This window comes from Cervus canadensis, chromosome 16 (genome assembly GCF_019320065.1).
Source record: "Cervus canadensis isolate Bull #8, Minnesota chromosome 16, ASM1932006v1, whole genome shotgun sequence".
Taxonomy (NCBI): Eukaryota; Metazoa; Chordata; class Mammalia; order Artiodactyla; family Cervidae; genus Cervus; species Cervus canadensis.
The window spans coordinates 9,505,066-9,529,517 of record NC_057401.1 but is presented as its reverse complement, the minus strand read 5'-3'; the positions used below and the strand labels follow the sequence as shown (position 1 = coordinate 9,529,517).

Below are 24,452 nucleotides of genomic sequence, written 5' to 3'. Positions count from 1 at the left end.
GATAATTTCAGATAGTGATTAATTGCTAAGAATCAAAAAAGAGGGAGTTTGGATATTCAGGGAAGGTCTGTCTAAAGGTGTGATATTTGAAGTTAGACCTGATTTGAAGAAATGATGTATACCTTTCAGTTTTTAACTAATAACCTCATTAAAATGAGGCTGTTAGTTTCTGTTTAAGTCCAGAGAAATATATCAAGGGATCTGTAAAGAAAAACAGAATTAAAGGTACTGTTTGAAGTAGTTCCTATATTCTTTGTTTGGAAGATAATTACCAACATTTCATGATTAATGTGTTCTATGTTCATTTGCTGTAGTGCTAATCTTAGAAAAAAATTCTAAAGTGAGGTACTTAGATTGTGTAGCTCTGTTTGTTTATTTTCTGAGTATAGACACAAAGGTAGACGAGTGGACACTGCACCTTATCAATGTGGTATTGAGTCCTCCGGAAAACCGTTTCCAGGAATGGCTCCTGGAGGATCTGCAATGTTGTAGTCCTCAACTCTCTCCATTTTAGAGAAGTGGTCTTGAAACTTTTCATTATATTTAATCAGAAAAGAATCCATACATCTATGAACAGTCTTTATGGGGTGTGGAGTCATTGTTAGACCGTTCTTACACCTTTAAAATTCACTGTTTGGTGCTTTATAGTAGAAATTGTTTTACTGTTATTGGGTATTTAGTGGAATGGTCCTGATTAATGTTCATTTACCTCCTCCTCTGCGGATATTTGAAAGAGTAGAGTTAATAGTGAAACGTTGTAATAAAGTGAGGACATGAAGTGGGTGGATAGGCTTTTGAGAACTTCTTGGTCATTCCAGTGTTTTTAAAAAGTATATTTATAATTATGCACAGTGCAATTTATAGTTTGACTTTTGATAAATAATTCACCTGTGTAACCACCACTCTATAAACAGGCCATGAAACATTTTCATCACTCCAGAAAGACCCCTCTTTCCCCTTTCTAGTCAGTCTCCACTCCAAATCCCAACCCAGGCAGCCACGTTTTTCATTTGAATCATAGGTTAGTTTCTCTTGTTCTGGAACGCCTTATTTTATTGTTCAGTGGGATTCTGTTATGTGACTGTACTATAGTGATTAAAGTTGTTTGTTCCCTTGCTGTTAAGCTCATTTGCTTTTGATGTTATGATACTTAAGAAAAATTAAAACTTAGAAGTTCTTTTCCTTTTTTATTTTAAATAAAAACTTGAAGGTTCTTTTTTTTTTTTAAACAGAGGAAAAGCGCCCTTTTGACTTCGATTTTTTTGCTCATTTGCTTCAGAAAGTTCTTGCCGAAGAAGAGAAAAGAAAACAAAAATCTGTTAAAAATCAGAGTTCAAAGGAGAAGAAGTCCTCTAAATCACGGAAAAATGTAAAAGGTATTTATTGAAAAGAGTTATTTTACTTAGTAAGAATAGACTTACTGTATTGTCCCTGAAGTCTTAGGGCATTCATACATAGTTCAGATAGTCGAGATCATTGAGTCATCTGATTGGAGGGAATTGGTTTTTCTTCAGTCTTCTAGTTAACTGGCCACAAACAGCAGCTCCCTTTATAATTTTATAATTGGTGTAACTGGGCTGTTTGACATCTTTCTTGTATCTGTGGCATAGTTATAGCTAATACAGGAGCATCAGAATTTTGAGGTGTCATGTTTGCTTACTTATTATTTTTCTGGGTAAATCAGATCTGGCTCAAAAGTCTAATATAATGAAAAATGGAACTCTAATACTTTGAGCTTGTGACTAAATTGTATTGTTTGAGCACAACTTATTTCTGAGGGTTAATGTTGACTTATACCAGGTAGGAAATTTTTTATATGTGGGTATTTCTATTTTTAGGCTTATATTTTCTTAACTATTTGAATTTTGATCTGAGGACAATGTTTAGCTATAATCTTATAATTTAAAGGATCTTTGAACTATAGGGAACCTTATGTGTTAGCTGTACATCCCAGCCCCCTTTCCTTTTGTTTTAATAACCCAGAAATAACCTCAGAGATCCTGTTATTTTTTCTTAATGTATTAACGTGTTAGTAGTGACAGCAGCAGGACTCAACCCAGGACTGTGTGAGTCTGTGATGGGGGACCCCAAGAGGACCCCCAGATTCAATTATTTGCTGAGACTCACGGAATTCAGCATATGTTGTACAAATAGCTGCGATTCATTATAGTGGAAGAATGCAGAGCAAAACTGGCAGAGGGGAGACACAGAGGTCACGGTCTGGGGAAACGGGCAAGCGTCCACGCGCCACACGGATGTGCTTGATTTCCCAGCATCACGTGGGAATGAGATATGTGAGGGGGCCCAGTGCTTAAGACTCCACCCTTCCAATGCAGGGAGCATGAGTTTGATCACAGGTTGGGGAACAAAGGTGCTTTCCTGGTGGCTCAGATTAAAGACTCTGCCTGCAGTGCAGGAGACCTGGGTTCAGTCCCTGGGTTGGAAAGATCCCCTGGAGAAAGGAAAAGCTACCCATTCCAGTGCAAGACGATCCAACCAGTCCATCCTAAAGGAAATCAGTCCTGAATGTTCATTGTAAGGACTGATGCTGAAACTGAAACTTCGATACTTTGGGCACCTGATGCGAAGAACTGACTCATTTGAAAAGACCCTGATGCTGGGAAAGATTGAGGGCGGGAGGAGAAGGGGACGACGGAGGATGAGGTGGTTGGATGGCATCACTGACTCAATGGACATGAGTTTGAGTAAACTCTGGGAGTTGGTGATGGACAGGGAGGCCTGGAGTGTTGCAGTCCATGGGGTTGCAGAGTTGGACATGACTGAGCTGAACTGAACCCACTCCAGTATTTGGCCTGGAGAATTGCACAAACCGTATAGTCCGTGGGGTTGCAAAGAGTCGGAGATGACTGAGCGACTTTCACTTTCACAAATGACATTGAATTTTATTTTTTGTTTTTTTAAATGTAATTTATTATTTTATCTTTTTAAAAAAATATTCATTAATTTTTTTGGCTGTGCTGGGTTTTAGTTGTGGCACTCAGATCTCCTTAGATCTTTAGTTGCAGCATGTGCGATCTAGTTCCCTAATCATGGATCAAACCTGGGCCCCCTGCATTGTGAGCATGAAGTCTTCGCCACTGGGCCACCAGGGAAGTCCCCATTATTTTACCTTTTTCATATAGTTAACTATTAATATATCTTCAAAGAAAAGCACTAGAAACTGTTTAAAAATCTTTGCTAATAAGGTTGTTCATTGAAAAACAAAGAATACAGAAAATGAAATTCTTGAACTCTGTCTCTTACCTTGCCCTCAAGTCAAATTCTTCAGCTTTCTTAGGGATAATTATTAGTAAATTATGAGTTAGTATGAAGGTGGAAAACGCTCAGTTGTGTCCAACTCTTTGTGACCACGTAGACTGTAGCCCTCAGACTCCTCTGTTCATGGGATTCTCCAGGCAGGAATACTGGAGTGGATTGTCATTCCCTTCTCCAGGGGATCTTCCTGACCCAGGGATGGAACCCAGGTCCCCTGCATTGCAGGAAGATTCTTAACCATCTGAGCCACCAGGGAAGCCTTTTAGTTAGTATAGTAACTCTTTTCTGTAATATGCCTATATATGTTTTGTGTCTTGGAATATATGTGATTGTTTTCCTTAAAATAAAAATGAGATGACACTGTGTATATTGTTCTGCAACTTGATTTTTTAAATGCAACAATAATTTTTGAAATCTTATACTTTACTGCATAAAAGCTACCTCATTATTTACTGCCTAGATTTCTATAGCTTAAATGTATTATAACTTGCTTAGTCATTCTCTATTGCACAGTTTAAGTTGTCTTTAAATTTTTGCTAAGACATCCTTAAGTATTTATCTTCTCCACCTTTAAGCATTTTTCTATAGGTTGTTTTTGTAGTTATAACAATTTCTCTTACTTTCAGTGAAAAAAGTTGCCAATGATGATCGAGATGAGTCTGTGAGTCCTAAAATTTCAAACCCAGGAAGGTCGCAAAAGGATGCTCAGACAGTTGAGGAAGAACTGCAGTCTCTGACTTTATCTGAACAGAATTCAGAACAGAATGCATTAGAACTAGACGTAAATCAAAAGAAAAGAAGAAGAAAGAATCAGGGTGAAGGTAGTGAACAAGAAGTGCATCTTTCAGGAAGTGCCACTGTTCAGCCAGGCTCTTCTAAAGGAGAAAAACACAAAAGTAAGTTTATTACGTATTTTAACAGCCCCTATATTACTTGTGAAGATGTGTATAACTTAACTGTGCTCCTTCTGATTAATAGCAGCTAATGATGAGTATTCATTGGTTCTGTATTCACGGTACTGTGTTAACCCTTTTAATTTAAAGAAAAAATAGTTTATTGTTTAAAAAAATGAAGTTAAATGAATTTTTTCCTCTAAATTTTATCTTTGAGAAGTGTTACCTTTTAGGTACTCATATTAACAAGGTTCCAAGTCACATGTATATAGTTAAATGTGTACTGTATCTGTTAATAAATCACGGTTTTTCATATCCTACCTCTACAGAGCCCCTCTATGAACCCAAAATAAGTTGTTTAATTTGTATAAAAGGGATGTGTATGTGTTAAGTAGGTTCAGCCGCTCCATGTCTTTGCAACCCTATGGACTGTATAGCCTGCCAGGTTCCTCCGTCCATGCAGCTCTTCAGGCGGGAACACTGGAGTGGGTTGCCATGTATTCTTCCAGGAGATCTTCCTGGGTCTTGGACTGAACCTGTGTCTCTTATGTCTCCTGCATTTGCAGGCAGTTTCTTTACCACTAGCGCCACCTGGGAAATAAATACTCCTGAAATAATTACTACTGAAATAAATACTCCGTGTTTTCTTTTGTTGACCTCCCGAGAATGCAGACATTTTGACACTTCCGAGTTCCTGGGAAATGAGAGCTAAGAGTTAAGGGACATCTTAGTCTCTTTCTTTAAGAGTTCATATATAGATTACTATATATGTGAATACATATATATATAGATAACTATATCTAAGTAATATAGATTACTTAAAGTAGATAACCAAGTAAAGAGAGGAGGAAAAGAAAGTAGCAGACCAGAACAGTTTTTCTGTAGAATTTAAATTTTATGTGGTTCAGCTTCACCAAGATTTTAAGTGAATCCTGATAGGTGACATAGTGTAGTTTATAGGCATCATAATATTATGCTCTTTTGTGGCTTACTATTAAAGATATTACAGATAAAGGAGAATTAGCTCAACTATTAAGAAATTGCACTTTGGGCCAGTTTCATAATCCTTACTTTATAGGGTTGTATGTGAATTCCTTTGTGCTTTTTAAAATGTTTTTGCTATCATTTTTATAATAACATGCATTTTATATTAATAGATAAAGGCCTGTCTTTAAGTCCTGAGATTAATGAAGATGAAGCCAGTAAGGAACAAGAGTTTCCCTGTGTACAGGACACAGATGACCTTGTGGGTTTATCCTCTAGTGAAGACGCTGAGAAAAGAACTGACCCTGTTCTTTCATCAAGGTATTTTTTGTATGGTTACTCACTTTGTCTCCATCTTCTCACAGTTCCTGAAGGAGGAGTGTGAAATCTCCACCTGTAATTGTGAATTTGCCTATTTCTCTTTTCAGTTCTGGTTTGTTTTTTCATGTCTTTTGAAGCTCCTTTGTTAGGTGCGTACATTTCTAGGATTGTTGAATCTCCTTGGTGAAACCACCCTTGCATCACTTGTGTGATACCGTTCTGGTCTTGCTCTTTGTTCTGATGCTTGCTATGCCACGACAGCCTTCTTGTGGTTAATGTTTGCATAGGTTTATCATTTTCTATAAATATTTTCTCTTAATTTTGGTTTTCAGCTGTTTGAATGTGATATATCCTGCTGAGAGTTTTTGTTTGTTTTCACTCTCAGTAAAAAGCACGTAAGATGAGATCTCCTCTTCTAAGTGAGTTTTTAAAATGTACAGTGAGGTTAACTATGGGCACAGTGCTGTGAGCATGGCTGAAACTATCTACTGACAGTGACTCTGTTTCCTCCCCATCTCTGGCCCCTGCTGACCACCGTTCTACTTTCTGTTTCTGTGAGTTACTTTAGATACTTCAAGTACGTGGAATCACATAATATTTGTCCTCTTATGAGTAGCTTATTTCACCTAGCATAATGTTTTCAGGGTTCATCCATATTAAAGCATATGACAAGATGTGTTTTTATGGTCAAATAATATTCCTTTGTAGGTATATATCACATTTGCTTTATTTGTTTGTCTGTCAGTGAATATTTATGGCGTTTCCATCTTTTGGTTATGAATAATACTGCAATAAACATGAAATTGAAGAAAATTCTATGAGATCTGTTTTCAGTTCTTCTGGATAAATACTCAGAAGGAGAATTGCTGGATCATATGATAATTCTGTTTTAAATTTTTTGAGGCGCCTTCATACTGTTTTTATTGTGGCTGCATTTGGGCTTCCCTGGTGGCTCAGTGGTTAAAGCGTCTGCCTCCAGTGCGCGAGACCTGGGTTCGATCCCTGGGTCGGGAAGATCCCCTGGAGAAGAAAATGGTAACCCACTGCAGTATTCTTGCCTGGAGAATCCCATGGACAGAGAAGCCTGGTCGGACACGACTGAGCGACTTCACTTTCTTTCACATACTGTTTTTATTGTGGCTGCATTTTACATTCCACCCAGAGTTCATAAGTATTCCAGTTTCTCCACATTCTTGCCTGCATTATTTTATTTTTAAAAAATTAATATCTGTATATTTTAATTAATATATTTTAGTTAATTACATTTTAAAAATTAATATAACAGCTCCTAATAGGTGTGAGATGATAATTTATGGTTTTGATTTGTATTTCCCTGATGATTGTGATATTGAGCTCTTTAAATGCTTAAATACTTGTTGCCCATTTGTATATCTTCTGTGGAGAAATGTGTATTCAATTCCTTTTCCAATTTTTTAAAAAATGTTTTTTTATTTCTTTCTCTTTTGGTTGTACCTTGCAGCCTCCTGTGGGGTCTTAGGTCCCTGGCATTGAACCCCTTCCCCTGCAGTGGAAGGGCGGAGCCTTAACTTCTGGCAGGGAAGCACCCTTTTCCAATTTTTTAATGGAGCTGTTTGTTTCTGTTACTAAGTTGTAGAAGTTCCTTTTCTGTTTTGAATATTAAGCCCTTGTCTGATGCATAGTTTGCGTATCTTTTCTCCCACTCAGCAGGTTGCCTTTGACTTTTGATTGTTTCCTTTGCGGTGCAGGTTTTTAGTTTGACGTGGTCCCGCTTGTCTGTTTTTGCTTTTCTCACCTGTGCCTTTCATGTCATGTCAGAAAAGTCATGGCCAGCACCAGTCTCACGAAGCTTTCCCCCTGTTTTCCTTTAGTTTTATCCTGTAAGGTGTTAACTTTAATGCAGTGGACCTGGGTTCAGTCCCCAGTCCGGGGACTAAAATCCCACAAGTTGTGCGGCACAGCTGAGAAAGGGGAAGAAAAAATGTTACCTTTAAATCTTTAATACATGTTGAGTTAATTTTTGTGTATAAGATTAAGGTCCAGTTTCTTGTGTGTGTGTGTGTATTTCTAGCTTTCCCAACATAATTTGTTGAAGAGATTATCCTTTTCCTATTGTGTAGTTTTGGCACCCTGTCAAAGATAATTTGATTGTATATGCATGGGTATATTTCTGGGTTGTTTTTCCTGATCCATTTGTCTCTGTATACCCTTTTCTGAAAAATCTGATGAAAGCCACTTATTGTCATGTAAAATACATGTATGCACACATGCCAATTTGTTCACACAATTCAGAAGATTAATAGATTCTTTGAAGACAAGCCATAGACCTCAGGTCTTTAACTTGCTGGGTGACAGATACCTAAGTTTTAACCTCAGACATACAACTAACTTCATAGACTATGCACAAAATGATACTGATGACTTTTTTTAAGGGGGGAAAACAATCCTGTGATGACTGTTTAAATCCCACTGGTTTTGTAAAACAGTGAGCTGATTCTATAATTCTTAAGTCTGTAAGAGTGAAGGGTCATGAATGGTAAAGACAATTTTGGAAAACAACTCTGGAGATGAAATGTATTAGCTTATTCTAAAGCTAGATCAAAAGTGTGGTACTGGAAAGGGACAAGTTGAGAGGAACTGGATGTAGAAACTAGGAAGAGAAATTTAGGAATCTGATAGATAGCAGAGGTAGCATTAGCAGTTATCTCCCATATCCTGTGGTAAACCATAATGGAAAGGAATAGTAAAAAAAGAATATATGTGTGTGTATGTAACCAGATCACTTTGCTGAGTAACAGGAATTAACAATATTATAAATCAGCTGTACTTCAGTAAAAATAGATAAGAAGAAAAAGAAATATATATGGTAAAAAAAAAATTAGCAGGTAAAGATTAAATTAACCATTCATTAAATGGTGTTTAGATATGAAAAAAATTATAGTAGATCCCTATTTTACCCTATGCAGTAACTTTCATAGATTAAAGATGAGATATATAAAGCAAATCTTTAAAACTGAAACTGTAGAGAAATATTTTTGAGATGTCAAGGTTTTCTTAAGACATAAAAAGTACAAAGTTTAAAGGATAAAATTGATAAATTCAACTGCAGTAACATTAAATACTTCTATTGACAAAAGGCTCCATGAAGTAAAATACAAGCTGCTGATTATGAGGTTTTACCTGTAACATCTAACCAAAAAAAGAATATACAAAGAGCACTGGGAAAAGAAACACCCAGTAGGAAAAAAAAAGAAAAGGCAGCAAAAAATAAAGCATGGCTAAGTGTGAATTTGTGTTGAGATTGAATGCTGGCCACTACCTGGTCATTATTTATATTATTGTTAGTTGAAATATTTCATGATACAGCAGTCCTCTCCTTCCGTGGTGTACTGTGAACTGCAACTTGTGCATATTGCAACTGTGTCCTTGATTTCCATGACTCTTGGGTAACGCGGTAGTACTGTATGAAGGACTGCCGATGATAAATTTTAATGAGAAATAATTCCTAAACTTTACACATACATTTGATTTGTGAACACCGTGTAGTTAAGAGTTTTTCATTTTGTAACTTCTTCAGCACTTAACCCTGTTCTGTGGCTGTTGCTGTCTCCTAAGGTATAGTGTTTTAATAACATGGTTCAAGAAGGATCTTAGAGAAACCAAATACCTGTTTTGTTTATTCCGTGATATGAAGCATCATCTTCCAATTTTGACTTTGTATATTTTAAAAAATCTTTTAAGTGATTAGTAGAAGATGTATATTACTAAAAGGTTCTTTTCCCAATATATTTTCATTTCCTTCATAGTCAACAAGATGTCATATCAGTAACAGCTGAGACTGCAGAATCAAACACTTCAGACTTGCCTTCATCAGAAGGCGGAGTTAGAGCACTGTGTGAGGTGAAGTGTGCTGAGAGTAGTTGTACAGAAGAGAGAGATGTTGACCTGAAAAGTAAATCACTGTGAGTATTTTACATGGTAGGGTTTTAAAGTTTGTGTTTAAAATTTTGATAATTTATCATTGAGAAGTGATGATAATGTTGTTTTCTTAAGGGATTAGGAGGGTACTATAGACCATTTAGTATGTAATTGTACTGTGGACTGAGAGACATCAAAATTTTTTACTTCTGTATTTCATTACAGAAAGATTATCTTTTTTATCTGATATATAGTAGTGATAGGAGTTATAGCAAAGTGGTAACTTACAATGAAATTCTAAAATAATTTGGAAGCGTAAATATTTGCTATGAGATTTAACTTTTACTTGGTCTGAGTTATTTTTCATGCCTGTTGTCAAAGTAGTAGATTTTGATATTGATACTTTAGAGAGATTATGTGTTATGCTTGCTGGTGTGAAAATAGTGGTTAAATTAATACCTTCAGTAAAAACAATAAAAGCACTGCAAGACTCTTCCTTTGAAAAGATATCTCAAAAATTCAGATTTCCTTTTTGTCTCCTCAGATGGGCTTAAAAGGTGTTTGTTTAGTTTATGAATTTTTATTTTCAGTAAAGCATGGTCATATTGAGAATCAAATTGATTTATTTTTTAAATTGTTTTTGACTGAGTGGCTTGTGGGATCTAAGTTCCCTGGCCAGGGATCTAACCTGTGCCCTCCACAGTGAAAGTGCAAAGTCCTAACTACTGGACTGCAGGTAATTCCCAAGAGTTATTTTTTTCCAATAAAATTAGAAACTAGTCTTTGGAATAGGCAATATATTCCTGGGGTTCAAACATTCAAAAGTACAAGAAGTTATTTAGTGAAGTATCTCTTCTACCAATGTCCCCATTTACCCGAACAAGTAAACAGTGTTCCTTATTTCTGACATTCTTCCAGAGATTAAAACACAAATAACCAAAAAAACCAAAAACGGACATTAAAGCTAATACAGATACACAAAGTACATATTTTTTTTTCACTCTTTTCAAAACTCAGTGGTAGAATAGTATACTAGCTGTTTTGCAAGTTTTTGTCTTATATCCTCATATCTTTACGTAAAGGCCTTCTTTATTCTTTTTATAGTTGCATACTCTTCTGTTGTATGGATGAATTATAGTTTATATTATCTGTGCCCTGCTGATGACTATATATGTTGTTTTTACAGGCAGTGCTTAGAAACTTATACCTCTGTCCTTTCACCTTTGTGCAGTGTATTTATAGGTTAAGTTTCAAACATGAAATTGCTAGCCCAAAGGATATATTTGTATGTGAGTGTGTGTACATTTATATACATTTGTGATTTTAATAGATGCTTCCAAAATGCTCTTCATAGGAGTTTTTCTAGTTTATATTTCCACTAACAACATAAGAAATGTCTCCCTTACCAACAAACAGTGTTACAAACTTGGATTGTTGCCAGTCTTGATAGATTGTAAAAGAAAATAGTATCTCAGTATGATAAATCTACCTCTTCCTCCTTTTTGACCAGGCGTAAGTAATTCTATTATTTTTTTCCCCTTCAGTCGCTTTTTTAAAAATTTTCTGTACCTAACGAAAAGTCAAAAGATTCGAATAATGAACATTTGTATATGATTCCCCTTAGAGTGTCTGATTCTTAATATCTTTTCACATTTGTGCTTACTTGCTCTACTTTTAATTGGTATTCAGTATGTTTCTCATTGGGAGTGAAATTGAGCATCTCTTCATATTTCAAACCTATCTTTATTTTTTTTTTTCTGTGAATTCATACCCTTTGTCCAGTTTTCTAATGAGTTATTATTATTTTTTCTAATGAGTTATTATTGGTGTTATTTTGCAAGCAGTCTTTACATTTTAGAGAGGTTAGTCTTGTAATATGAGTTGTAAAACATGCCTTGGTTTGTAGTTTGACTTACAACATATCTTTTGGCCATATAAAAGCTTTTGATTTTTATATTGTCAAATTTCTCTCTCTCTTTCTCCTTTTCTTTTTTTTCCTTTTATGGTTCCTGATTTTTTAATCAAGTTTTAGAAAGGCTTATCCTATTTCAGATTTACGAAAGAATTCATTCATATTTTCTCTGTGGTTTCACTTCAATCTTTGATTCATTTGGAATATATTGCAAGTACAATGCAAGGGATGAAACGTATTTTATTTTATTCCCTAGTATTACTAGTTTTCCCATCACCATTTAATTGAATATTTATTAAAAAGATATATTACTTTTGTGTTCATTTCATTCTATTTTGAAATGCTAACTTTATTGTATACTAAAATCATATGTATTTTCAAGTTATCTCAGGTTTTTTTTTGTTAAAGTTATCTGTTATTCATGTATTAGTACCACAATATTTTAATTATCAATGCTGAGTATTGTTAATATCTGATAAAACAAATTAGTAATCCTTCATTGTTCTTTTGTTCAGTTTTCTTTGCTACTTTTATTGTAAGTAAGCTTAAAAGGGTTCTTTTCTAGCTCAAAATGAATTTTTAAAGAATTTTCCAGAATTTCTTTTGAATATGCATGTTGGTAAAATTTGAAGGATGTTAATTTTCTAGGGAAACTGATCAAACAGAAACTGTTAAACCAATGACAAGAGGACGACTCCAGAGACCTAAACCCAATTTATCAAGGGCAGTTGGGAAGAAATCAGTTCTTTCACGAGCTAAAACAGATGCAGAGGACAAGAGTTTACATAAAGAAACTCCTGTTGAAAAGGTATGGAGTAAGAGGCATATGGAAATTAAAATTATACAGTTTTTTTCTTAAGTAGTTGGAAATAAAAATGTTTAACTTCTAATTATAAAGTAAATGATAATAAAGCCAAGATATAAGAAATTCACACATTAATAAATTGTCTACTAGCCTCATACATTTTCTTTAGAATGTCGGATGTATCATTTTGAACATCCTTAGTAGTAATAAAGCTATCTTTTGTTTACTTATATAAGATTTTTATTAAACGTATTTTTTAAACCAGCTATAGTGAAATTATACCCACAACTCTCTTTTCTAAACACAGATATAGTCCTCTGTCTTTCCTTTATAGATTTTCTCTTTTTATGAAAATAAACATTTCTATATTTTTTAGTTATAACATATATTACATTTAAAACTTTTTTCTCTGAAACTATTAATTTATACTCTCTTGGGATTAGTTGATCTTTTTAATAGCTGCATCAGATTAATATTATTATTAATTTACCTACCATTTCTCTGATGTTTAGGTTGTTTCCATTTTTTTTTAACTCTATAAGTAAAAGCAGTTTTGTAAATAGCAAAGAATAAATTTCTAGAGATGGTAGGAATTACTGGGCCATAGTATTTAAATGTATTTTTGGCTCTTGTTATGTATTATCAAACTGACAGTCAAAAAAAGAAATGAATCTTAGGAACTCGCTGGCTGTCCAGTGGTGAGAACTCAGTGCTTTCACTGCCTGGGTCTGGAGTCAATCCCAGGTCAGGAAATTAAGAACCCACAAGCTATGTAGCCCCCCCAAAAAAGTCTGTTTACATTTCTATAAGCATTATGACTGTTTGCTTCATTATATCTTTGCCAGTATTATATTATTAAAAATGTTTTAATTTTGCTAAAATAATTCTTTAAATTTTAGTTTGCTTTTTTCCTCTTATGTGAAATCTTTCCATACTTTTTATTATATATTATTATATTCTCGTAAGATGTTTTTAAATTCTAGAAAATTGGGAAAATACAGACTTATGTAAAAATTAAAATGGAAATTAATTGTTTAATCCACATGCAACCAACTGTTTCAGGATATATCCTTCCAACTTTTTTTTTTTACAAAGTTGAGTAGTATTGTTAATTCAGTTTTATATACTTTGGTATTTTCATGTTTCATAAATATTTTTTCACATCATTAAATGTCTTTTGAAAACATGATTTTTAATGCCTTCATAATTTTATAACATTTCATCTGTGAGTGTAACTAAATTTATTTAACAGTTTATTCATTATTGGATATTTGTCAGTTTATAGTATTTGCTGTTTTGCATAATGTTCCAGTGACCATCCTTGTACTTAAGTCTTTGTCTATATTTTCTTAGAATAGCATCTAAGAAATGATATTACTGGGTCAAAGAATATGAACATTATTAAAGCTCTTGATAGATATTGGTAAGGATATATCAATTTGTGCTTCTGTTAGTAATGTATGAGACTATGTGTTTAAAATGTTCTCATCTGTGTTTATGATTTTAACAACTCTCTTCTAATAATTAGAAGTACAAAAAGAAATTTTATTATTTCCACTTATTTATTTATTATAAAGTTTTTATGTTAAGTATATTAAATATAAAAAATTAAATTTGTAGAATCCCATGGAAAAGGATGGTATTTCTGGAATGGAGAATACGGAGAAAGGGAACCCAGAACCTGACACTGTATCTAAGTAAGTATTTAGGAAATAGAATAAAAATTGTAACTCTTAGGAATGATTGTAATGGCTTGTTTTTTACTTGCTAATGTCTGAATTTTATTTTCAGCTAGTGTAATTAAGTCCATTTTTAATTGTAGGGATTGTTGAAACATTTAATAATGCTCTTTATGCTTGGTATTACAAGCATAATAAATATGCTTAAATAAATTTTGGTGTGGGTCCACTAGTTAACCAAATCTTGTTAGATAAATTAATGGTTAAGATGTATGTTGATGGATAATCTTATTTATAGCAAGGGGTTTCAAAAGGGCATATTTAGGGGAACTCCCTGGTAGTCCAGTGGTTTGGGCTCTGTGCTTCCACTGCAGGGTCACACATTTAATCCCTGGTTGGGGATCTAAGATCCTACATGCTGCTCAGTGTTGCCAAAAACAAAAAAACAACAGAATATTGAACATGGAGTGAGAACTAGAATAGGTCTTGGTCCAGTATAAACCTGAACCAGTGGATTCCGGACTGTATGTTTATGCCATAATCTGCATCTAGTGCCCTGAAGGTGTATGTTACACAGTGGTGTCCTGAGTGGGTAATAATGTTCCATACTTGTCAGGTATAGATTTTTTCCAATTTTGTGGCGAAAATTTGATTTAAAAGTGCTTTTTTATAGTCATGCTTCTAGGACTATGTCTGTTCTAGAGAGTTAAGGTATTAGAGGTATGTGTATCTTTGCAAGTGTTCTTGACACTTGTGAATTATTTTGTATTCCCAAATGGTTTACTTATTTATACCTGGGAGAAGGGAGTACTGAAAATAAGTCTCTCTGTGATATACGAGTAATTATGTGACTTCAGAATAACCATTGATTTTATTCCTTTGTAATTACTGTAGTTTGAGTGAAAAAACTTGTCTGCAGGAAGATGATCAACCAAAGGCTTTCAGACCTGCACGACTAATGTGGGGCTTATTACAAAGGCCAAAACCAAATGTAGGTAAAGCTGCTGAAAGAAATGAAACTCTTACATCACAGGAAAAACCTGGTGCTGGTATAGAAAAGAATGAAAATGAATCCTGTATCAACAGAGATGTAAGCACTCTGATGACCTCCAGTTTTTTGTTAAACAAAGCATAAGCCTCCTTTCATCTCCTTTTTTTAAAACATCAATATTATACAATTACCTACACTGTTCTTCAGATTTAATGCCCATATGTCACAGCCAGAAGCTTTGCTAATTGTGAAGACACTTAGCTGTCAGTTCTGTGGATTTTAAACATGTATATGATGAATCATCTGCTTTCACCTTATGCATGTTTGGACTTGCTTTCTTCCCCCATCACTCAGCAGGTGTGATTACACTTCCCTTTTGAAGGGAATTACAGGCTTATACTTCTCTTTCGAAAATATAGGTAGGTGTCTGAATTTTAACACTGACTTAAACAAAATAGAATGTTAAAAGCTCCCTACTATAATATTCCAACAACAAAGATTATAAATTTTAGATATTTACATAATAACTGGTCTTTGTGATAAGAGTAAAAATTGGTATGGTTTGAGATTGAAATTTTCTTTTGTAGTAATTCCCAAGGTCTATAATGTGATTATAATAATCCAAAAGATTTAGAAAGACAGAACCCAAGGAATAATTTTAACAGATTACTTGCTTTCTGACTGGGAAGCAAAGGATAGGGGCTTTGAGATGAGATAAAAGGTGTGGCTTATGAAATTTTCTGTATCTTAAGAAAAAACATTAAAAAGTGCCTCTTAGGAAATTCCCTGGTGATCCAGTGGTTAGGATTCTGTGCTTCTGCTGCTGGGGGCCTGGGTAAGATCTGCTAGCTGCACAGCCCAGCCTGGGGAAAAAAAAGTGCCCCTTGAATATCATTTTACAGTTTTGAAATGTTTACCATTTTCCTTGTACTCAAATTGTACATCTTTTTCAATGAAATCTTTTATAAATGGGTGTTTCATTCTAAAATCTAAAACTTTTTTAAAAAGGTATTTGTTTTATTAAGACTCCTGAACAGATAGAAGATCAGTCATGTGAAAATTTTGAGTGTGAAGACGTTGCATCACTATCTGGAAAAAGAGACAGTTCCTTTCAAAATGTGCAGTCAGATGAGCCCAAGGCTGTTAATGAATGTCTGAGGTAAGCATCGTCTTATTGATGATATAATATTTGAATTATATGTAAAGTTTTAGAAGTTATCAAGCATTTTTTAAAAACAATAGCAATAGCAAATCAGATTGATTTGTTACCTGTTTATCAAGTTACATAATATTTGCAAACATACATTCACTTTTCAAGGCAGTTTATCTCACTGTCTTCATGTTGATTTATCACTTGTATTTTGATGAATTTTACCCATCACAAATTAGACCTTGAGTTATTAATAACATGGATAGTTATTAATATCACTTGACAAGCATATTAAATTATGTATCTATATCCAAATGTGAAAATGCTACTTACTTTAGTATTTGTTTCTTTAGGCTTAGATTGATCACATCACACATATGTAAATCATATGTAATACTTCTATGTATAAATTGATACCTTTTTACAGCCAAAATTCTCTGTATTTGTTATTTCCCCTCTGGAGGATACCAAACTAGATCAATAGAACTATTAGTATGCTTTAAAATTTTTTTTCCTTTTGGGAATATTCAGTGCACAAAAGTAGTGAGAACAGAATAATAGATTCCTGTGTACCTACTATCTAGTTTCAGCAGTTATTCATATTTTACCAATCTTTGCATTCACAGTCTGGCCTATGTATACTTTATTAAAGCTATATGAACCCATTTAAATACTACATAACCTATGAGTGAAAGCTAGGTTTCCTGAACTACTCAAAAGATCTCTGTTAGAAGACAAAAAAATTCCTTTATTCCTCTCATCTTTCTCCATTCCTTTGCTTCTTACTTCCCTCTCTGTATCCCCTCCGTACACCCCCTCTGTATCCCCTCCCTACACCCCCTCTGTATCCCCTCCGTACACCCCCTCTGTATCCCCTCCGTACACCCCCTCTGTATCCCCTCCCTACACCCCCTCTGTATCCCCTCCCTACACCCCCTCTGTATCCCCTCCCTACACCCCCTCTGTATCCCCTCCCTACACCCCCTCTGTATCCCCTCCCTACACCCCCTCTGTATCCCCTCGTACAACCCCCTCTTATCCCCTCCTAACCCTCCCTGTATCCCTCCCTACACCCCCTCTGTATCCCCTCCGTACACCCCTCTGTTCCCTCCGTACACCCTCCTGTAATCCGTCCGTACACCCCTCTTATCCCCTCCCCTACCACCCCTCTGTTCCCCTCCCTACACCCCCTCTGTATCCCCTCCGTACACCCTCCCTGTATCCCCTCCCTACACCCCCTCTGTATCCCCTCCCTACACCCCCCAGCCTGTTGCTCTGCACCGCCCTAGAGATTCCGGGTAGAACCCTGCACTTACAGCTGCATTGCTGCTGCTCTTCAGTTGCTAAGTTGTGCCTGACTCTGCGACTCCATGGACTGTAACCCACCAGGCTTCTCTGTCCGTGGGACTTCCCAGGCAAAAGTACTGGAGTGGGTTGCCATTTTCTTCTCCGGGGATCTTCCTGACTCAGGAATTGAATCTGCGTCTCCTGCACTGGCAGGCGGATCCTTTACCACTGAGCCACCTGGGAAGGCTGTATAATTGCATTATTACAAATCTCTGATACAAATATTAATTATAGCCTGACACTGTTGAAAAAAGTCTAGGGACTGAAAAAAAGAGAAATATCCCTACAGGCAGATGCCCCGGAGAAGGGCTATAATGTAGGTGAGGTGGAGACAGATTTGAAAGAAATTGGAAGAGTGATTTCCCCAAGGGAGAAGATACTGGAGCTGCTTGATGCCAGTGAGGAAGTCGATTTAGAAGAGACTGAAAGAAGAGAAGTCTACACCAGAGAAGGTCTGGGAGATCAAAATAGTACCCAGTCACTGGGTGGTTTTTCATTCAGTTACACATTTTTATTGGTTTTACCACCTATTATTATGATAAAGCACAAGACAGAGTGTGCTGCTGCCTTTTTGGAAAACAAGGTACTTGTAGTAGGTAGTGATTGTTATGTGCCCAGTAGCATTCAGCAGACTGCAAAGTGTTGTTTATTTTCTCTTTTGTTTCATTCCCAGTTTATATTATGAAATCACAAGCATTTAGAGAAATGACTGTACAGGAAATCTCAGTTTGAATTGTTTCTAAAAAGTGAGGAGGGGTAGTAGACTTAGTTTTTAGTCATAAGACTGTATCTTATTCAAAGTATACGTCCATCCAGCTATTTGAGATCTTGGTTAGTTCTGGCCATATAAATGAGTTCTTTAACTCTTACCCAGGCATGTGTCTGGATAAAGGATAGTAGGGGTGAAAAGGTAGGCATAGCAGATACAAATTAGTTTTAACTCCAAGTAGAGAATGGAAGAGTCTTTCTCAATAGGTATTTGCCAACACTGATGTGGATGACAATTAGCAAGAGACTCTTCAGGCCCAATTTGCCATTATTCTAATTGACCTAGGGCTTCTGTGGTGACTCAGACAGTAAAGAATCGGCAAAGCACCTGGGTTCAATCCCTGGGTCAGAAAGATCCCCTGGAGAAGGGGATGGCTGCCCACTCCAGTTTTCTTGTCTGGAGAATCCCATGGACAGAGGAGTCTGACGGGCGGTAGTCTGTGGGATTGCAAAGAGTTGGACACGACTCAGTGACTTAACACACTTTCACTCATTGACCTTATTGATAGATTTAATTATTTTAAAAATTTACTGTAATTTCCAAGAATGGAATTTTTTTCTCTCCTTTAATTTTTAAATTTGGCCCAAAGAGTCCTGGTGCTTCATTAATTTTTTTTTTTTTATTTGAGAGTTCCTGATTTTTCAGTAGTTATTTCTTAATGATCACATCTTCAATTGACAGTCTGGTTTAAAATTTGATTGTGTGTGTGTTTTCTTTCTTTTCTTTTTTTTTTTTTTTCAGTATTCAGGAGGATAATAGAGCAAATAAAGATGTTCAAATTCCAAAGACTCGATTTCAGAAACCAAAGCCAAATATAGGAAGGAGAACTGGAAGAAGAGGAATTTCCTCAAAGGAAGAGGTACCAAAGGAGGTAATTGCCTCTGAGGAGATGACAGAAGCTTTGAGTGAAACTGCAAGACTGGAAACCTCACTAAGGGAGAAGGAACCTGTGGAGAGTAATGCTACTAAGGAAATGGAGTCAGATTTAAAAGAAATTGAAAGAAAAGACATCTCTTCCAGGGATATAATGCCAGAAATGAGTGATGTCGCTGCAGAAATGGAGACAGATTTGAAAGAAACTGAAAAAAATGACATCTCTCCCAGGGAAAAAATTATTGATGTCACTGAGGAAATGAGGACTGATTTGAAAGAAACCGAAAAAAATGACATCTCTTCCATGGAGAAAATACCAGAAATGATTGATGTCATTGCAGAAATGGAAACAGATTCGAAAAAAACTGGAAAAAATGACATCTCTTCCAGGGAGAAAATGCCAGAAATGAGTGATGTCATTGCAGAAGTGGAGACAGATTTGAAAGAAACTGAAAAAAATGACGTCTCTCCCAGGGAGAAAATGCCAGAAATGAATATCATTGCAGAAATGGAGGCAGATTTGAAAGAAACTGGAAAAAATGACATCTCTCCCAGGGAGACAGTACCAGAAATGATTGATGTCACTGCAGAAATGGGGACAGATTTGAAAGAAACTGGAAAAAATTACATCTCTCCCAGGGAGGAAATATCAGAAATGAGTGATGTCACTGTGGAAATGAAGACTGATTTGAAAGAAATTGGGAAAAATGACATCTCTCCCAGGGAGAAAATGCCAGAAATGAGTGATGTCATTGCAGAAATGGAGACGAATTTGAAAGAAATCAGAAAAAAGGACATCTCTCCCAAGGAAACAGTACCAGAAATGATTAATGTCACTGCAGAAATGGGGACAGATTTGAAAGAAACCGAAAAAAATGAGATCTCTTCCAGTGAGAAAATACCAGAAACAAATGTTATCACTGCGGAAATGGAGACAGATTTGAAAGAAACTGGAAAAAATGACATCTCTCCCAGGGAGAAAATGCCAGAAATGATTGATGTCACTGCAGAAATGGAGACAGATTTGAAAGGAACTGGAAAAAATGACATCTCTCCCAGGGAGAAAATGCCAGAAATGAATGTTGTCACTGCAGAAATGGAGACAGATTTGAAAGGAATGGGAAAAAATGACATCTCTCCCAGCGAGAAAATACCAGAAATGAGTGATATCATTGCAGAAACGGAGACAGATTTGAAAGAAACCAGAAGAGAGATTTTCCCAAGGGAGGAGATAACAGTGGTGACTGATGCCACTGAGGAAAGAGAGACAGATTTGGAAGAGACTGAAAGAAGAGAAATGTCCCTACAGGAAAATGCCCCAGAGGAAGTTGATATTGGTGAAGTAGAAACAGGTTTGAAAAAAACTGAAAGAGAAATTTCCCCAAATGAGGAGATACCAGAGATGCCTGATGCTGCTGAGGAAGTAGAGACAGATCTAGAAGAAACTGATAGAAGAGAAATATCTACACAAGAAAATGCCTCAGAGGTCAAAACAGTGGGTGACAAAATGGAGATAGATTTGAAAGAAACTGGAATAGAAATTTCCCCAGGGAAAAAGGTATTAGTGGGGATCAGTGCCACAGGGGAAAGAGAGACTGATTTGGAAGAAACTGGGCAGAGAGATGTTTTCCTGATGGAGAAAGCATCAGGAAAGGTGGCTGCCATTGAGGAAATAGAGGCAGATTTGACAGACACTGGAAAAGAAATTTCCTTGATGAAAAGCAGATCAGAAGAGATTGAGGAAAGCCTGGCAGATTTGGAAAACATAGAAAAAATAGACATTTCTCTAAGGGAAAAAGAACCAGAGGAGACTGGGACCTCAGGTCGAGCTGAGGCAGATTCCTTGCAGACCAGTAGTGGTGACGACAGCACTGTGGCTTCACTGAGTAATAGAGTATGTATTTTTCTGTCCTTTAAAAATATCTTTTGAATAGTTTTTTTGGAGAAAAGTTATCAAAGTAATTCCAGGATCATTACCCTTAAATCCAGTGACATATAAAATCACTAAAATTTTTCAATTGTGGAAAAGTTACTGTTCTTTTTTTAAATTTTTTTAATTCCTTTTTTTTTTTTAAGTTACTGTTGTTAATGTCAGTTTAAAGTTACTCTTAGATAAAAGTAGTATAGGAAATTGGACTGAATTTGTGCTAACCCTAATATGAACATACAGTGGAATTATTTCTTTTGACTGTACCTGTATTAGTTTTTCTCTTTATTTTATGCCCCACCTCATTTCACTTTACTTTTAAAAGTTCCTTTTATTAAAAGTGTCCAGTTCATTGAAGTTGAAGATACTCTAACATTTTCTAGTTTTCTAATTTTTTTTGGATAGGTAATGGCATTTGTAGTTTGGAAAAAACATAATGTGCAATATATAGAAAGACTTTCCCAAATTCTGTGTTTCAACATTTGTAAATTAAATTTCATTTTATTTAAAAATGAAAAACCTCCAAACTTATATATTTTTAGAGACAATAGAATATATAGGCTTTTGTTTGAAATGTATGAGATGGCCAAGAAGTTGATTTCAGTTTTACCATGGGCTGTTTTCTCATAGAAAAATCTGACCGAACTTTCTGGCCAACCCAATATATGTGCTGATTTATTTCCAGGACTTGGGCAGGGAAGTGCTATCCGTGGTTCATACGTCTGTAGAAGAAAAAAATTCTGAAAAGGAAGTGTCAAGTCAGTTGAGTCATTTGAACATTTCTTCACAGTCTTCTGAACTTGATAAAATAGAAGACCAGAGGATGCGACCTCCAAGTGTTCCAGAGCAGTTTTCAGATATTAATTTAAGGTACAAGTATATAGGTCTGTGTGCTTTTGAAGAGAAAGCATATAAAGTTATATTTGCAGATTATGTTAAACTAAGGTTTTAAGACATACCATCTGTAGCACAGTGTTGAAAATTTTAAGCTGGTTTATGGGAAAACTGGGAGAAGTTGGAGGTCATTTTGACAGTAGATGGTGAGAATCACCAACATACAAAATTGTGTGCAACACATACTTTTAAGTCAGTACAGGTGTGACAAACCTGTATTTTCTTTGTGCAAAGATGATATAATTCTTGGGCTTATTCCTGGATTGTACCACTCATGTTTTTCAGAATCTACCAAATAGTCCAATTTGTTTTCCTGTTAAGACTTAGAGTTAAATATTTACTGCCAGTCTCTAAGGTTGTCCTAAGACTCCACTCCCACTGCCCCTTCATTTCATCCTAAAGCTTGATAATCCTTGTTCCAAAAGCAAATCTCTTCCTCAAGAACAGACGCCGTGTGAAGTTAAGCTGACACCTTTTGTGAGAAGTAGATTCAAAAGACCTAAACCAAACTTAGCAAGAGCAGCTTCAAAAAGAGAGACTACGAAAGCAGAAAAGCATGCACCTGGGAAGGAAATGGAAGCTGAGAAAACGGAGACTGTTGTGATACAGCAGAACTGTGAACAAACGGGTACTCTCCCTTCTCAACATGTGAGTGTTATTTAAAATGGAGGTTTTCTGTCTTAGTTATTACAATTATTAAAGTAAAACATTTGGAGTGAAAAGTTGCAAATGTTTTCTGGTTATTTTAAAAAACGTATTTGATGCATTGGGTCTTAGTTGCAGCACATGGTTTTGTGGGCTTCTCTTTAGCTACACAGTACGGGCTTAGTTGCCCCGAGGCATACGAGACCTTAGCTCCCTGATCAGGAATCAAATCTTGAGTTCCCTGCACTGGATGGTGGATTCTTAACAACTGGACCACCAGGGAAGTCCTTCTCATGTAATTTTTATTGTGTTTGATATTGTTCTTGCTGTACTTAATGTGCCTCATTATCCGCATGGTTTTTGTAAGAATCTCAAATCTCTGACGATGGACAAATATCAGGGGAAGGATTTTAAGAGGCCTCAACTGTAGTTCAGGTTATTGAACTACATTATGTGACCTAAAATTCATTATGTGACCATAAGCCATGTAATGCAGCCACTTTCTTCACAAGGAAATTGAGAATGACAATCCATCTTTATTTCACCCTGTTGTGAAAGTGAAATAAAAAGTTAAAAGCTTGATATGAGTTAAAGGAGATGATTTTTATTTTCTTGATTAACTTAGTCTGTAAGAGATCAAGAAGTATGATACAGCATCAGAAACCTTGAAATAAAACGTTCACACTCATAAGTTGAGTGCTGTAAGTATACAAAGTACGTTTTTGAATTAAAGTTCTTTTACAGCTTAATTCTTACTATACTTGAGAACATTTGTGCTTTTTCCTCCTAATCTTATATTTAAAGAAGATAAATCATGGAAATTCCCTGGCAGTCCAGTGGTTAGGATTCTGTGCTTTCACAGCTGAGGGTCTAGGTTCAGTCTCTGGGGAACTAAAATTCCATTAGCTCCATGGCATGGCCCCCTCCTCAACCCCCTAAATCACTTCTGTTGATTATTTTATCCAATTATAAAAATTTCAAATTAAAAAAAAAAAGTCATCTAAAAAGTTAGTCCTTTATAATGTTCCGTCTCTTCCTCCCAAGGTAATCCCAAGTAGCAGTTTTAAATATATCTACCTAAACTTTTCTGTATAGATACTTATTTATAATAATAGAATGTGTTAGTATTTTCATTGTTTTCCAAAAATAGCACCATATCTTATATTTTTTTTCGTGTACAATATTGTGAACGTCTTTTTGGATCAGTATATACAAGTTAAACTTCTTTTAAATGACTGCTGTTACATTGTAAAGAAATTATAATTTATTTATTCAGTTGCCTACTGATTTGTCTTATTTCCAGTTTTTTTTTTTTTTCTTTTCTGAGGCACTATTATATTGCTACAGTAAATATCCTTGTTATAATTTATTAGATACTTACTTGAGTGTTTTTATAAGATACATTTCTAGAAGTAGAATTGCTGGGGATTAAAATTATTGATTGATACTGCCCTATTGTATACAAAGACTGTATCAATTTATTCTTCTAATCGTTTATTAAAGTTCTTATTTCCCTATACTTTTACCAACCCTCGATGAAATTTTTTTTATCTACCTTCTAGGATGTAGCTTCTCGAATGACATCAGGAGAAAAAGACAAATTAGATCCCGGTCCAGAGGAGACAGCGATATTACCATGTGTGCAGACCGAAAAGGACCTTTCACCTTCGAGTTCTTGTGAATCTAAAGCGGAGTCTCAGTCTACACAAGCCCAGGAAAAGGAATTCCTTGTCTCTGTGGGGTAAAAAGTGATAGTTTTTAAAAAAATCTAAAATAGAATCAAGTGTTCATTTTTTTTTAAGATGTGTTAATGTAGTTTAAAAGTGAGTATCAAGAAAAGTTGGTTAATTTTTTATTCATGTGACAGACTGCCTAAGTTAGAAAATCAGTTTTAGTTAACACGTTTTAACACTTGCCTGCTTATATTCACTGTTAGCTGCTTAGAATCTTATACAAAGCAATGCATTTAAAAAATATACCTCATTACCTCTTTAAAAATTATAGTAAGGTACATATGGGCTTCACCAGTGGCTCAGTGGTAAAGAATCTGCCTGCCAATGCAGAAGACGTGGGTTTGACCCCTGGGTTG

General features: G+C 35.5%; 1 protein-coding gene across 4 annotated transcripts in view; it reads left to right on the top strand.

The window, feature by feature from the left end:
• BDP1 (B double prime 1, subunit of RNA polymerase III transcription initiation factor IIIB) overlaps nucleotides 1-24,452 on the top strand; it is a 78,714-nt gene that overhangs the window by 16,065 nt on the left and 38,197 nt on the right. For 3 of the 4 annotated variants that reach the window (XM_043489245.1, XM_043489244.1, XM_043489243.1), the window contains exons 9-20: nucleotides 1,233-1,376; nucleotides 3,903-4,172; nucleotides 5,327-5,474; nucleotides 9,260-9,415; nucleotides 11,932-12,091; nucleotides 13,709-13,785; nucleotides 14,662-14,857; nucleotides 15,784-15,917; nucleotides 18,766-20,791; nucleotides 21,510-21,694; nucleotides 22,144-22,366; nucleotides 23,926-24,104. In XM_043489245.1, the coding sequence (XP_043345180.1) occupies nucleotides 1,233-1,376; nucleotides 3,903-4,172; nucleotides 5,327-5,474; nucleotides 9,260-9,415; nucleotides 11,932-12,091; nucleotides 13,709-13,785; nucleotides 14,662-14,857; nucleotides 15,784-15,917; nucleotides 18,766-20,791; nucleotides 21,510-21,694; nucleotides 22,144-22,366; nucleotides 23,926-24,104 (3,898 nt within the window). The remainder of the gene's footprint in view (nucleotides 1-1,232; nucleotides 1,377-3,902; nucleotides 4,173-5,326; nucleotides 5,475-9,259; nucleotides 9,416-11,931; nucleotides 12,092-13,708; nucleotides 13,786-14,661; nucleotides 14,858-15,783; nucleotides 15,918-18,765; nucleotides 20,792-21,509; nucleotides 21,695-22,143; nucleotides 22,367-23,925; nucleotides 24,105-24,452) is intronic. The other variant, XM_043489246.1, reaches the window with a different exon arrangement.